At 52.1% G+C, this 13,437-nt stretch overlaps 1 protein-coding gene across 1 annotated transcript in view; it reads left to right on the forward strand.

Moving 5' to 3' along the window:
* The first annotated feature begins 1,734 nt into the window (after window positions 1-1,734).
* The window catches only part of SETD2 (SET domain containing 2, histone lysine methyltransferase), a 54,579-nt gene continuing 42,876 nt past the window's right edge, over window positions 1,735-13,437 (forward strand). The window contains exon 1 of the mRNA XM_031607778.2: window positions 1,735-1,901. Within this exon, the coding sequence (XP_031463638.2) occupies window positions 1,864-1,901 (38 nt within the window). The 5' untranslated portion in view covers window positions 1,735-1,863. The remainder of the gene's footprint in view (window positions 1,902-13,437) is intronic.

Here is a 13,437-nt window from a genome sequence, read left to right on the forward strand (position 1 = left end):
GGGGTGCTGTGTCCTGTCCCAATGTCCATGGGTGTGATGGATCCCTGGAGATCCTGCAGAGTGATTCTGGGCTGCTGGTTGTCCTGGTGGTGCTGGTTGTCCCAGGGGTGCTTGTGTCCCATACCCTTGGGTGTGAGTGATCCCAGCAATGATCTCAGGAGGTAGTCCAGGGGGTTGCCAGTTTTTTGGGGTGAGGGGCTGATCCTGGCATTTCTGATGATTCCAAAAGTCTTGATTGTCCCAGGGGGTGATCATGGGGTTGCTGGTTGTCCCAGGGGTGACAGTGTGTTGGTGCTGATCCCAGAGGCCCTGTTGATCCCACGGATCCCGGTACTGATCCCTGAGGTCTCAGAGCTGATCCTGGGGCTCCCACTGGTCTCAAGTGTCTCAGTGGTGATCCTGGAGTTCTTGGTGGTCCCAGGAATGACAGAGTCCTGGTGCTGATCCTGGGGGTCTCAGTGATCCCAAAGGCCCCAGTTATCCTGTTGGGCACTGGTTGTCTTAGTTATTTTGGCAGCCCCGAAAGGAAGCTGGTTGCTCTGTTGAGACCCAGTTGTCCCACTGGGTGCTGGTAGTCACACTTGTCCCAGTAGGTTCTGGTTGCCTTGTTTGGTACCAGGTTATCCTGGTAGGTGCTGGCTGTCCTGTTTAGTCCCAGTAGATGCTAGTTGTCCTACTTAGTCCTGGTTGTCCCAGTAGATACTAGCTGTCCCAGTGAATGTTGATTTCCAGACTGCCCTGTGACATCCTGGTTGTCCTGGTTGTTCTGTTGGGTCCCAGTTGTCCCACTGGGTCCCAGTTGTCCTGGTTACCCAGGGTGGGCAGTGGGAGGGTGGTTTTCCCATCGGGTCCTGGTTGTCCCATTGGGTCCCACTTAGTCCTGGTTGCCCCAGGTAGGGGGGTGGTTGTCCCATTGGTACTGGTTGTCCCAATGGGTCCTGGTTGTCCTGCTGGGTCCCAGTTGCCCTGGTTGCCCGGGGTGGGGAGTGGGGGGATGGTTGTCCCATGGGGTTCTGGTTGTCCCATTGGTACCAGTTGTCCCAATGGGTCCTGGTTGTCCCGCTGGGTCCCAGTTGTCCCAGTTGCCCAGGGTGGGGAGTGGGGGGGTGGTTGTCCCATTGGGTCCTGGTTGTCCCGTTGGTACTGGTTGTCTTATTGGGTCCTGGTTCTCCCGTTGGGTCCTGGTTGTCCCATTGGTACCGGATGTCCCATTGGGTCCTGGTTGTCCTGTTGGATCCTGGTTGTCCTGCTGGGTCCCAGTTGTCACGGTTACCTGAGGTGGGGGGATGGGGGAGTGGTTGTCCCATTGGGTCTCGGTTGTCCCATTGGTACCGGTTGTCCCATAGGGTTCTGGTTGTCCCATAGGGTTCTGGTTGTCCCATTGGTACCGGTTGTCCCATTGGGTCCTGGTTGTCCCGTTGTGTCCCGGTTGTCCCGGCTGCCCGGGGTGGGGGGTGGCTGGTGGTTGTCCCGCCGGGTCCCGCTTGTCCCGGTGGTGCCGGCCGGCCGGTCGGATCCCGGCTGTCCCGGTGGGTCCCGCCGGATCCCGGCGCCGCTCCGCAGCCCCGTTCGGAAGCGGGGGGGGAGCGGGAGCGGCGGCGGCGGCGCGGACGTCGCGGCGGGGAGGAGCCGGGCCGGGCCGGGGCGGATCGGCGCTCGGCGGGCGGGCAGGGCACGGCGCGGCGCGGATGGCGGGGCCCCGCCGGCGGCCGCTGCAGCGCGGGGCCCCACGGAGGATGTGAGGCGGCGGCCGCGGAGCCGAGCCCCACCGGGCTCGGAGGGCGGAGAGGGGCTCCCGGCCCGGCCCTGCCTGCGGGAGGGGCCGCGCTGCCCTCCCGACCCCGCGACGTCGCCCGTCCCACCATGGGGGACTTCTACGACCCGGAGCACCCGACCCCGGAGTAAGCGCGGCCTGCGGCCTGCTGGGGCTCCGCGCCCCGCGGGGAGGCGGTAGGCCGCGCATCCCCGGCCTTGCGTGAGCGCCGCGGCCGGGCGCCGGCGGGGGGGAGGCCGGGCGGGGAGCGCGAGGCGGCGGGGCGGAACGGAGCGGCGGGAGGGAACGGGGACGGCGCGGCCTTGGCGGGGTGCGGGCGGCGGGGCCACGCGGCGGGGCCTGGGCCGAGGAGGCCGGGGCGGTGCGGACGTGTCCCGGGCCTCCGGCAGGGCCTTCTGGTCGGTGTGCGGAGTAACGGGGCCTGAGCTCTGCGCTTTTTGTCCCTCCAGCCCTCACCCCCATTTCCTGACAGCGGGAAGAGGTCACCGAGCCGCGCTGGGAGGAGGAGGGGAGCCGCCTTGTGTCTGTGCGTTCCCCACCGGGGAGCCGCTCCCCGCGTCACGGTTTTATTGCCGTGTCCCACGGAGTGGTTCAGTAGTTGGTAGCAGTGTCTCCTTTTTCTTTTTTTTTTTTTTTTTTCCTTGTTGTTTCGGAACGATATTTTTGCATTTTTTTTTTAGCCTTCCTCCTTGCAGGATCGGGGCGCTCCGTGCAAATGTGTTTGCGGCGGTGCTGATGGGCGCTCAGCTCCGGGCTGGAAGCAGGGGAGCACTCCGGACAGGCAGCCCGTGCTGATGTGGGATGGAGGCAGAGCTGGGAATGGCACTTCGGGCAAGGACAGCAGAGCAAAAAGCCTGGGTGCCTGCCCACCTTGAATGGCTGAGGGTCTCTTTGCACTTTAATGATGCTCGGCTGAGCGATGCCCTCGTTAGAATCCCCTAAAATTAGGGAGAGTTGGGGGATTTTGTCTTGGTTTGGGGTTGGGTTCGCTAGTTCTGGTTCTTGGGGTTCTACCAAGGCACAACTGTGGGGTGGGAGGAAAGAAGCACAGTGGGCACCGCACTCCTGTTCTGAATCATAGACTCATAGAACAGCATGGGTTGAAAAGGACCACAGTGATCATCTAGTTCCAACCCCCTGCTATGTGCAGGGTCACCAACCAGCAGACCAGGCTGCCCAGAGCCACATCCAGCCTAGCCTTGAATGCCTCCAGGGATGGGGCATCCACAACCTCTTGGGCAACCTGTTCTGGTGCACCACCACCCTCTGGATTTGTTTTGGCTGAAACAATGCCTGGCTGAGTGATGTCTGCATTTGAGTTGGCTAAAATTAGGGAGAGACAGAAGGTTTCATGTTGGGTTGGGGTTGGATTTCGCTGGCTGTGTTCTTGGGGTTCTCCCAAGACATGACCGTGCACTGGGAGAAGAAGCAAGAAGGAGGTGGGCACCACGCTTGTGGTTGTTGTGAGCTTTCCTGGTTCTTAGCAGCCCAGGAGGTGCTCTTGCTTTCAAGTGGCTCTACTATTAGGCAGCAAAGTTTAAAAACACAAAAAGTGTTTTGCATTTTGGAGTACTTTAGAGTGAATCAGCTGCTGTCCCCAGAGGCCGGAGAGACATGTGACGTTTGGTGTCAAACCAAGCGTTGTGCTGCAGGTCGGTTCTAGGACACCTTTGCTTCTCACCTAAAACCATCCCTGTGCATTGCAGATGTGGGCTGCTTGGAGAAGCCAGAGCCATTTGTTTAAGAGTTTCTTTACAGAAGCGCTCCTTGTGAAACAATCTCACTGCAGAGGTTCTTGGGGTAATTAATCTGGGTTGAGACATTGAAAGCCATCAGGAGGCATCGGGGTGTTTGTACTTTGTGCTGGCTGCAGGAGGTGGGAGCTGTTGGGGTAGGAACTGGATGGCTGGTGAGGTGATGCGTTGAGTGCATGCTGATGGTGAGTGATGGAGTCTTGATGGTAGCAGAGAGGTTCTGGTGAGCTGGCACCGGTGCATTTGCTTGGCTAATGGGATCCAGGTTCATCCTGAGCAGCACTGGCAGCCCCTCCTGGGGTCAGGAATTGTGGCATCTTAAAATCATGAAATGGTTTGGGTTGGAAGGGACCTTAAAGATCATGCAGCTCCAACCCCCTGCTGTGCACTGTCTGCCCCCACCAGCTCAGGCTGCCCAGGGCCCTGTCCAGCCTGACACTGCATACCTCCAGAGATGGAATGGGGCACCTCAGCTCTTTGGGCAGCAGTGCCAGGGCCTCTCCCAGTTGTCCTGGTGCCAGAGTTGACCATGTGGACATGTGTTGTTTGTGTTGAAGTGGTATTGGGTGCACTGTTGGGTGCACAGCTGATCCAGAGATGGAAATTGGTCCCAGCATACCAACAACAGCAGAAGGCTAAGTGGAGAGAGACACTTTACGGGGCTGCTGTCGTGTGGGGTGATGTGAGTTACCCTGAGTCCTGTGGATGTCCTCACCTCCTGTTCAGAAGCAGAAAGCAGCACAGCATGTCCACGTGCTGCAGTGGTATCACCCATCTCTTGCTTTGCTTTCTCCTACAGGTAGGCATCACCAACATGAAGTCAGCTCCTCTTGGGGTGATGCTGTCCTCAGCCACTGCGGGCAGACGCTGTGAAGCTGGTGGCACTTGGGGACAGAGGACACTAGTCCAGGTGGTTTGGCAGGGCCAGGACTTGTTGTTTGCACACTGGAACGGTTTTATCAGTGTACCTGAAATGAATCCAAGCAGTCTGAAATTTCAGGGTTTTATTGTGGCTGTTGCTATGTCACAGTTGTAGACACTCAAGCCTTTGGCTGTTTGCGGGCAGAAAGAGCAGTGAGTGGTGATGCAGTGGCACAGGCTGCCCAGGGAGCTGGTGGGGTCACCATCCCTGGGGGTGTTCCAGAACTGTGGGGATGTGGCACTGAGGAATGTGGTCAGTGGGCATGGTGAGGAGCTGGGAGTCTCAGAGGTCTTTTTCAACCTTAATGATTCTGTGATTCTACTTTGGGACTTGACTGGTTTGTTGTTGGTTTTTTTCTTTTTTTTGCTTCCCATAGGCAGTAGGGTTCTATTTTCTGCTTCTCTCTGGGGAGAACAGTCGGTGACCTCCGTACTTTCAGCTCTGGACAGATGCTGCTGGCAGGCAAATGGGGAAAATGTGGTTAAATATCCAAACTTAGGTCTTCACGTGTGCTCTAAACCATCAGAAAGCTGATAGTGAAGCTGGAACCTTGGGTTTACACCTGTATTTCCTGTATGGAGGAGACTAATGTTGGTCTCATGGGGTGGAAAATTGAGAATAGTGAAGGAGGAGCTTGGGTTTTGCTGTCTGGGTGCAGGAGAGAGTTTTTAAGTGATGCGCTTATGAATTAATACATTATGTGTGCATCTGAAAAGTCAGCTTATTTATGGAATAATGCTTTTTAAGCATTCAGATTTACCTGCTGAAAGGACAGCTGCTTGTGCACATTATGTGGCCCTGTGCTGTCTGTAGGGCTGCCTACAGGGCAGAAGGGACAGCAGGAGTGCCCATACAGCGATAGAACCATATGGTCACACAACATCTTGAGTTGGAAGGGACCCACAGGACCACCAGACCCAGCTCGTGGCTCCATGCAGCACCACCCAATCCCTGTGTCTGAGAGTGGTGTCCCATTGCTCCCTGAGCTCCAGCAGGTCTGAGAATCATAGAATCATAGAATGGCCTGGGTTGAAAGGGACCACAGTGATCATCTAGTTTCAACCCACCTGCTATGTGCAGGGTTGCCAACCTGTTGAGTTGATGTTGAGTTGCTGGGTTGAACACAAGCCAGGAAGAACAGCACTGTCATTAGAGGTTACATGACCTATTTATGTGTGATTTCTGAGGACCTTTTGGCTCTTGCATTGTCTTTGTTCCTCAGGTGTAACTTCAAGGGACAGTGAAAAAGGAAAACCACCACCACCAAAAGATACACGCTTTGGCTGTGGTCAGATGAGGCTCCTGTGTTTTCAGCCAATTCAGATTCCTATAAATAGGAATAATGTGTTTTGCCTGGAGTTGGCAGCATGAGCGTGCTGGAAATGCTCTTTTCCTGTGAGTTTCCAAGCTGTCTGTGTGAGGGCTGTGGGTGAGCAGTGCTGCTCAGGGACAGACCAGATGTGGGTGAAGATGCTCTGCATGGAGCAGTACGTGTGGATGAGATGGAGAACCCCAACCCAGCCTCAGGATGTTCTGCTGCAAAGGTGTGAAACAGGGAATAGCAGCAGCTGCAGGCTACCCAGCAGTACATCTCTATTTCAAAATAGTCCCATGCACCTTTAGTCACCTGCACATGTGTGGATAATTAAATGCTCCTTGCTTACTGTGCATGTGCACTAGGATATAAGCTCAGCTCCTGTGCATACTGCAGTTAGGTGACAGCTCGGGGAGGAGACCCAGAACCCTGGTACTGGATTGAGAAGACTTTCAGGTAGTTTGGTTGGCGTAATTAATTTTTTTCTTTTTAATTCTTTTCCTGTGCAATTTAATATTTCCCTTGGAGCAGGTTAAAGAAAGCACACTTAAAAATGAATACGTGACGTGGCTGTCGCTGCAATGTCCTGTGTTGGAGAGTGTTAGTGGAGTGCTAAATATATCATCCTTATGCATGTGTTGAACATAGGCTGACTTTGGAATCATAGAATGGCTTGGGTTGGAAGGGACCCCAAGGATCATCAATTTCCAACCCCACTGCTGTGATTGGTGTCTTTAGTTGTTTGTTTTATGCTGTCCCAAACACTTCTTTCTTTTCAGTTTTGTTGACCAGGAGGGTTGGTTTCTCTGAGAAGGAGCCTGGAGAAGACAGAAGTTTGGCCATGTTCTTTCTGTTTGTTTGGTAGGATGCTTGCTGCAATGGATTGTGTGATTTTATTTTGACTTCTGATAGTTCTTTGACCTCTCCAGAAGGTGCCCCCTTCCTGCAGGTGCCTCTCAGCACCAGGTTTTATTCTTTTGGGATCAATTGCAGGGCTCCAGCTCATGGTGAAAACTGTCCAGAGGGCAGAATCTGAGGATGAAGTGAAATAGAAACTGTAATAAAGAAGAAATTGGTGGAAATAATAAAGTGAGAGGAGGAGGAGGAGGAGGCAGCGGTGAGTCTGGGGAGATGAGAGGGAAATAGCTGAGCTCTTCTGCAGCCATGTCCCTGCAAACTCTGCTATGTGCAGTGGGTTCGGTGCCATTCCAAGGACTGCAAGCAGTTGCTTTGTGGTCGTACTAAAGGGTTTTACAGTTCCCAAAGCACCGTGTGACTGCTGCATGAGTGCCTTCAGGTTTGAAATGCATCCGCAGATGTTTGCGTCTTCCTGAATTAATGGAAAGCCATTCTGTGTGCTTCTTCCTCTGCCAGGAGAACTTCAGAGCTACATGTTTGGAGGTGGCTGGAGCAGCTCACTTCCAGCTTATGTTTCTATTGCCAGTTTCTGTTCTGAGGAGGATGCAGGTTATGTTTATCTGCTCTGGCTTGTGTTTGTCATTGCCACAGCAACCAGCTGTGATGCTGCCGGCAGTGGGAGCAGTCAGAGGGCTGCAGGTTATGGCCATACTTCCTTCTCTGTGCTGCACTCAGGTTATTCCCAACAGTTTGATATACAGCCTTCAGTTCTTCAAGTGTTTGTTTTTCTTTTCTTTTATTGAATTGATGGCCCTTCCTAGGGCAGAATAGTGGCATTCAAGGTGTCTTTCGCTGCTGACTTAACCTGCTGGGCAGGTTTTGTCATAGAAGATTAAGCTTCATCTGTAATGGCATAGGAAATAAATATGGTAAGGATTCCCAGTTGGAGTTTCCACTTAAGCTTGTCTCATGTATGGCAGTATTTTAGCTATCCCACTGAAACAACAGTTTTTTTGGGCTACAGGGCAAGAGATGTGATTTCTACCCTTTGGACCCCATTTGCAAACAGAAGACATCGCTCAAGGAGAGGTGGTTGCTTTGCATCTGGAGGGAGATGTGCAGACATGGATGAGAAGACGCTCAGCGTGTGATGGGATGGAGAATGTGAAAAGGAGAGAGGAGGGCTAGAGCTGATGTGGCTTTCAGTGCAAGGAAAATGAGCAATGTGGGACACAGTGTGGTAAGGGCTGACATTTTTCCTGCAGAACACCGTCTCTGCTGTGTGATGTTAGGGACACCTGCATGCTGGAAAGCACCTCCTCATCACATATGGTTCTGGTTTGAGGTGAGCACAGATGTTTTGCTGGGAGAGGAGGCACATGCTGGTTCTGCTTTGGGATGTAGAGAAGCAATAAGGTGATGTATTTCCACTCTGAAAATCACAGGTGGCATTTCTCTGCCTGCACCTGTGTGTTGGCAGCATTGATGTTTCCATCTGATGAAATCACACCAGGCAGGTTTGATGCTAAGGTACCTGCCAGCACCACCAGCAGAGCCACAGCACAATCATTCTGCAGCAGACACTCAAAAGAGGCAGAATTGCATCCAGAGTGTGCCTGCTGTGGCAGGATGGATTGCAGTGACATGCAGTTCAGATGTAGGTACTTCAGTTGCTGATGTGTGAGATGAGGTCTGGCCAAACTTAGCATGTGATGTCTCTATTGTGCTGAGCAGTTGAGCTTTCTCCTTTATTTCAGGCACCTCAGAGCTTTACCACCAGCTGGTCTGGGGAGTGGGACTTGCTGCAGGCTTTTGCAAGCACAGTCTGTGTGCCACCAGAGCTAGGTATTTACCTGTGAGATATTTTTGGTGACAAAGACAGCCTGTTGCACCCAGTCTCTGCTTGCCACATGGCACTCGTGGCTGTAGGATGCCATGCTGGCAACCTCAGGTAGGGATAGGATGACTTAGGTGGGGATGTGATGACTTCAGGTGGGGAGGATGGATGTACTGCCCCTGCTCAGCTCCCTGCAGGTGAAGTGCATGCATGGCAAGCAGCATCTGGATGCCTGCAAATACCTGCTCGAGGTCTATGAGCCCTCCTGTGGGGGAAAGAGGAGGAGGAGCAGGGGTAGAAGCCCCTGCTGGCAGGGCTGCCCTAGGGGAGGGGCTGCCTTTCCTTTTTGTTTTTTTCCCCCTTTTAGCACACAGCCCTCATTGCAGTGAGGTGCAGTGGAGCTGCATGGTCAGTGCTGAGCCCTGCATGGTGCCCACACTGCTGACTCCGTGATGCCAGCCGACAGCGAAGCCGGTAGCAGTGAGTGTAAGTGTGCACAGAAGTTTGAGCTTGGTTTATTTTTTTAATTGAGTTTTTTAATTTCGGGTTTCTCAGCCTCCTGTGCTGCAGGGAAGCTGTGGGGTTGAGTTGTGTGCTGATGGTGCTCAGGAGCGAGATGTAGTGACTTTATTTAAGCAGGATTTACACACTGCAGTTAATTTCCTGCCATCTAGCATCTTTTAACTCAGTTAAAGCAGATCATTTCAGCACGTGCTTAGCCAGCCTTTCTATCCTGCCCAGTACATGGCAGGATACTGGTTGTGAATGAAATTAGAGGGCACTTCTGTCAGCTTGCACTGGGGTGCTGAGGTGTTTGCTGCTTCTCTGGGTGGGGTGCAGCTCTGGGTCTCAGGGCTGTTACCCTCTGGCATGTGGGAGTGTTGGTGAGAGGTGCAACAGGAGCTCAGCTTCTGTGCTGGGGGAAGGAACGTGCTCCTGCTTGTGCCGGGGCAGTGAATCTGCCTGAGGGCTGGCAGAGAATGGCTGGGTGCTGGGGAGTGTGGGATGGAGGCACAGGAAACTTTGGCAGCCCTGGATGGACAGACACCCTGCTTGGAGGCAGCCATGGACAGACGTGCATCATGCTTGGTGAACAGACAGGCACTGTGATTGGAGGACAGACTCACTGCCTGAGGACACTCACATTTTCAGAGTTAATTGCATCACTTTGGGAAAACACAACTGAAGAGCACTCTGCATGCTGAAAACATTCCCTTTTATTGCAGCTTGTACTACCTGCTAAAGTTCCAAGGAGGTGATTTTGCTTCAGGGATTATCTAACAGAGATCCCACTTAGTTCTGCTGATGAGGACGCCAACTAAATGCTGCTAACAAATCCCTCCTTCCCTGCTCTGGGAGCAGGAGGCTTCTCAAGGACAGGTGCTCCCACATACACAGACGCCTCATTTTAGGGTGAAACTGTGCCCTCTTTTTGTGGCCGAGAGCAAAGCTTGCCCCTCAACATCTTATCCCATTGCCTCCCCACCCTTTTGTTGCCATCCACGTGGTGATTAACCCCTCCCTGCACCGCTGCTCTTGGTGATCCTTCACACTGCTGCCATGGGAACAGCATCGCCTGTGATGATTGCTGTCATGGTGTAAAACTTTAACACTCGAATTCTTTAGGTGTGCCCTGTGCTGACTGCAGTGGGCAGAGATGGGGCTGTGAGCTCAGTGGCTCCAGGATGGATTTTGGGGCAGAAGCAGGGACCTGGGTTCTTTTATTGGAACAGAAAGCTGGAGAATGCTGGGAATTGTTTTTTTCTCCACTGGGTCTAATTCCTAAAGGAAAAGTTCATAGACTCTCTAAAATGTGCTGGCATTGCTAACACACTGGGGATGTTCAGGTTGGATATTAGGAATTTATTCTCTGAAAGAGTGCTGGTGCATTGGTACAGGCTGCCTGGGGAGGTGGTGGAGTCGTCGTCCTTGATCCGTGGAGATGTGGCACTGAGGGACATGATAGGGCTGGGCTGGGTTGGACTTGAGGGTCTCAGAGGTCTTTTCCCACCTTCATGATTCCATCATACTGTGAGTGGGCATCTCCTGCTCCTCTTTGGGTGACGTGGGAGAACTTCCTTTATCTGTGTCACATCTTTATTTTATGGGATTCTTGTGCACCTGGCCTGGTGAATTCTCAGTGGTTTTTCATATTCCAGGACAGGAAAAGTGGTTCGTGCCCCCGACCACACACAGCAGCATCCAACCAGAAAACAACAGTACAAAACCGCAGAGTCACAGCATCGTGGAAGCAGTAAGAGCAGGGCTGGGGAGGCAGGGATGTGAGCAGGGGACAGGTCCATGCCTACAGCTGCACTGACCTCATTTTCTGCACGGATTGGCTTGGTTTCAAGCTTCTGTTCAAATAAAAGGTTTGAATTTTCCTTCCCCACCCCCCCCTCCCCCTTCCCGCCTGGATGTGCTTTAGCTGTTCCTCCAGGAGGTTTATTTGGGGGAAGGAGCTGGCTGTTAACTGCCTGCTTTTCTGCAGTCGGACGTTACCCAGTGGTGTAATATTAATGGAAGCAGGGACACGTGGGAACGAAAAGCGCAGTGCTACAAAAGAGCTGGCAGTAATTGAGCACCGTATTTGTTTCAGTTAATGCAGAGACTGCTCCTAATTTGTCCTAGTTTTTAATCCCTAGCTGGATGTATTAGAGGTTAATAAACCAAGTCTGTGCTGACGCTTCAGACCTATAAGGTTTTATGGAACTATTTGAGTTCAGCTGTGCCAGCAGCAGTGTTTTGTCCCGTGCAGAGCTGTAGCTGTGGTTTGGCCTGGAGATTTCATCTTTGGCATCACCATCCTGCTGGAATGAGGAGTTTCCAGGCAAGTTCTGGCCTCATTGTTCTGCCTGCACTGTTAACCATACCTGGTGAGCAAGGATCTGGAGGCTACAATGGGATTTTGCATTTTGAGGCTGCAATTTAGGGGCTGCATTTCCTCCTGCTGAGTGCCCAGGTCGGGGAATTTGGGTTTTGCATTTTATTTCCCTAAGAAAAGAAAGTAATTGTCAACCAGGTAGGCTTTGAGATGGCCCAGCGTTAACACTTGCAAATGGGCAGCCTGGAGCTAGGGGTGCTGAGAGCACAGGGGGGGGGCTTTTTGCTCTTCCAGGATGGTTAGCCCTGCAGATGCTTAGATAAAAAGAGCTTTAGACTGCCTATTTTCTGTCTTAAAAAATAAGAGAGAAAAAAGAAAAAGGAAAAAAAAAAAGAAAAAAAGGGGCATGTGGGAGATGAGGAAAAGTTTGTCTTAATCCAGTGTTTGTCATGCAGAGTTCGTAACCCTGAGGGCATTTTATTTATTTGCTTTTGTAGCATAGGAGGTCCTGCTGGGGGTTGCACCATAAGGAGAGCAGTTTCATTCATAACAGCCCATTCAGGCACCTCAGAGATGATGAACCTCAGAAGAAAAACACACCTTTATTTCTTATTACTGTACCCAGGACAAACCAGAAATGTTGGACCCAGAGGTCATTTCCAACCATAATGATTGTGGGTGTAGGTTCACAGTGGGACGTGGTAATCTTTGTGGTCTTTTCCAACTTGCATGATTATATGATACCATGATAAACCCTTGCACATACCTTTATTTTCTATTCTCATACCCAGGACAAGGTGCAGACCCTTGTGCATGATGTGGGGGTTTGGGTTTTGCTTGCATTGTGCATTTGAGGTACGTGCAAACCCATCACTTAGCAGTTGTCAATCAGGTGTAGTACAGTTGCTCTTTGAAACTGCACTTTGATTGGTTCCTGAGCAAGGAGTGACACATTGCCTAATTTTGGAAATCTATTTATGTGTTTGATCCGGGGCAAAGGAAGAGGCAGGACATGGAAACGTGACCCACAGCCTGCAGTGAGGGAGTGGTGCCTGAAATACTGCCCAATGTTTGCACAAAACCCACCGCCGGTAACGTAATGCCTGCCCCACTCCTACGTGCTCTGCTCTCTCCTGAAACAAGCAGCTTCATTCACACAGTGCCTCGTTCTTCTTTGTCCTTCCTCTGGCTGTCTGCTGTCATCAGGTGGGCTTCTCTCTGGCCAAATTCTGGCCCTAAGACAGCAGCCTGTAGCCCCGTTCCATCCCAGTGCATCCCAGCGCTGCGCTCCCACCCTGCTGTCCCAAAGCAGGAGTTAATGGGAAGGGAAGAGGCTGGACAGAGAGCTTCCTTCTCTCTGCAACACTGATTCTTCTGCAGTATCATCACAAGACAGAGGAAGAAGTTTCTGCTTGAGCTAAAAGCTCTGTGTCCTTGCCCGCGTCTTAATGCTGCTTTTATGCAGCTTTCCAGCAAGAGGAGCAAAGATGGATTCTTAATTCCTTTACCTTTGTCATAGAATCATAGAATGGCTTGGGTTGGAAGGGACCTCTGAGGTGAGTGAGTCCCAAACCCCTTGCCACAGGCCAGTCACTAGATCACACATTAGGTTAGGCTGCCAGGGCCCTGTCCAGCCTGGCCTTCAGCACCTCCAGAGATGGGGCATTCACATCTTTTTTGGGGTAGCAAATACTAAGCTCTGTTATCCATCTCCCAGCATATACCTACTTAACATCTGTGGTTTTAAGTTTTAATAAAGAGTCATTTCTTCTTGCTATCCTGAGCTGTGTCACAGTGCATTTGGTTACTGATGCAATGTTGGATCCTGGTTGTGCTTGACCTCAGTGCTGTCCTCACCCCTTCAGCACTCACGTGTAACTCAGAATATATGAACATCAAGAACAACGGTGTCCCAAAAGTCTTGACTGTAGAATCTTAGAATGGCTTAGGTTGAAAGGGAACTTGGAAGGGGTTGGAAGGGTTTGGAGATTCCCACTTCAGCTCCTCTTTTCCTGTGATCCTAAAAATGAAGCCTTTGGGGCACTAGTTCACATCATTGTGCTGTTCTAAAAGGACTTCTGCCTTCTGCGTTGCTCTGTGTTGAGTTCACAGTGTTCCCAACCCCACTAAATCATGGATGTGCCCTTCGTGTT

This window comes from Phasianus colchicus, chromosome 6, assembly GCF_987193195.1.
Source record: "Phasianus colchicus chromosome 6, bPhaCol1.hap1.1, whole genome shotgun sequence".
In the NCBI taxonomy this organism is placed as follows: domain Eukaryota; kingdom Metazoa; phylum Chordata; class Aves; order Galliformes; family Phasianidae; genus Phasianus; species Phasianus colchicus.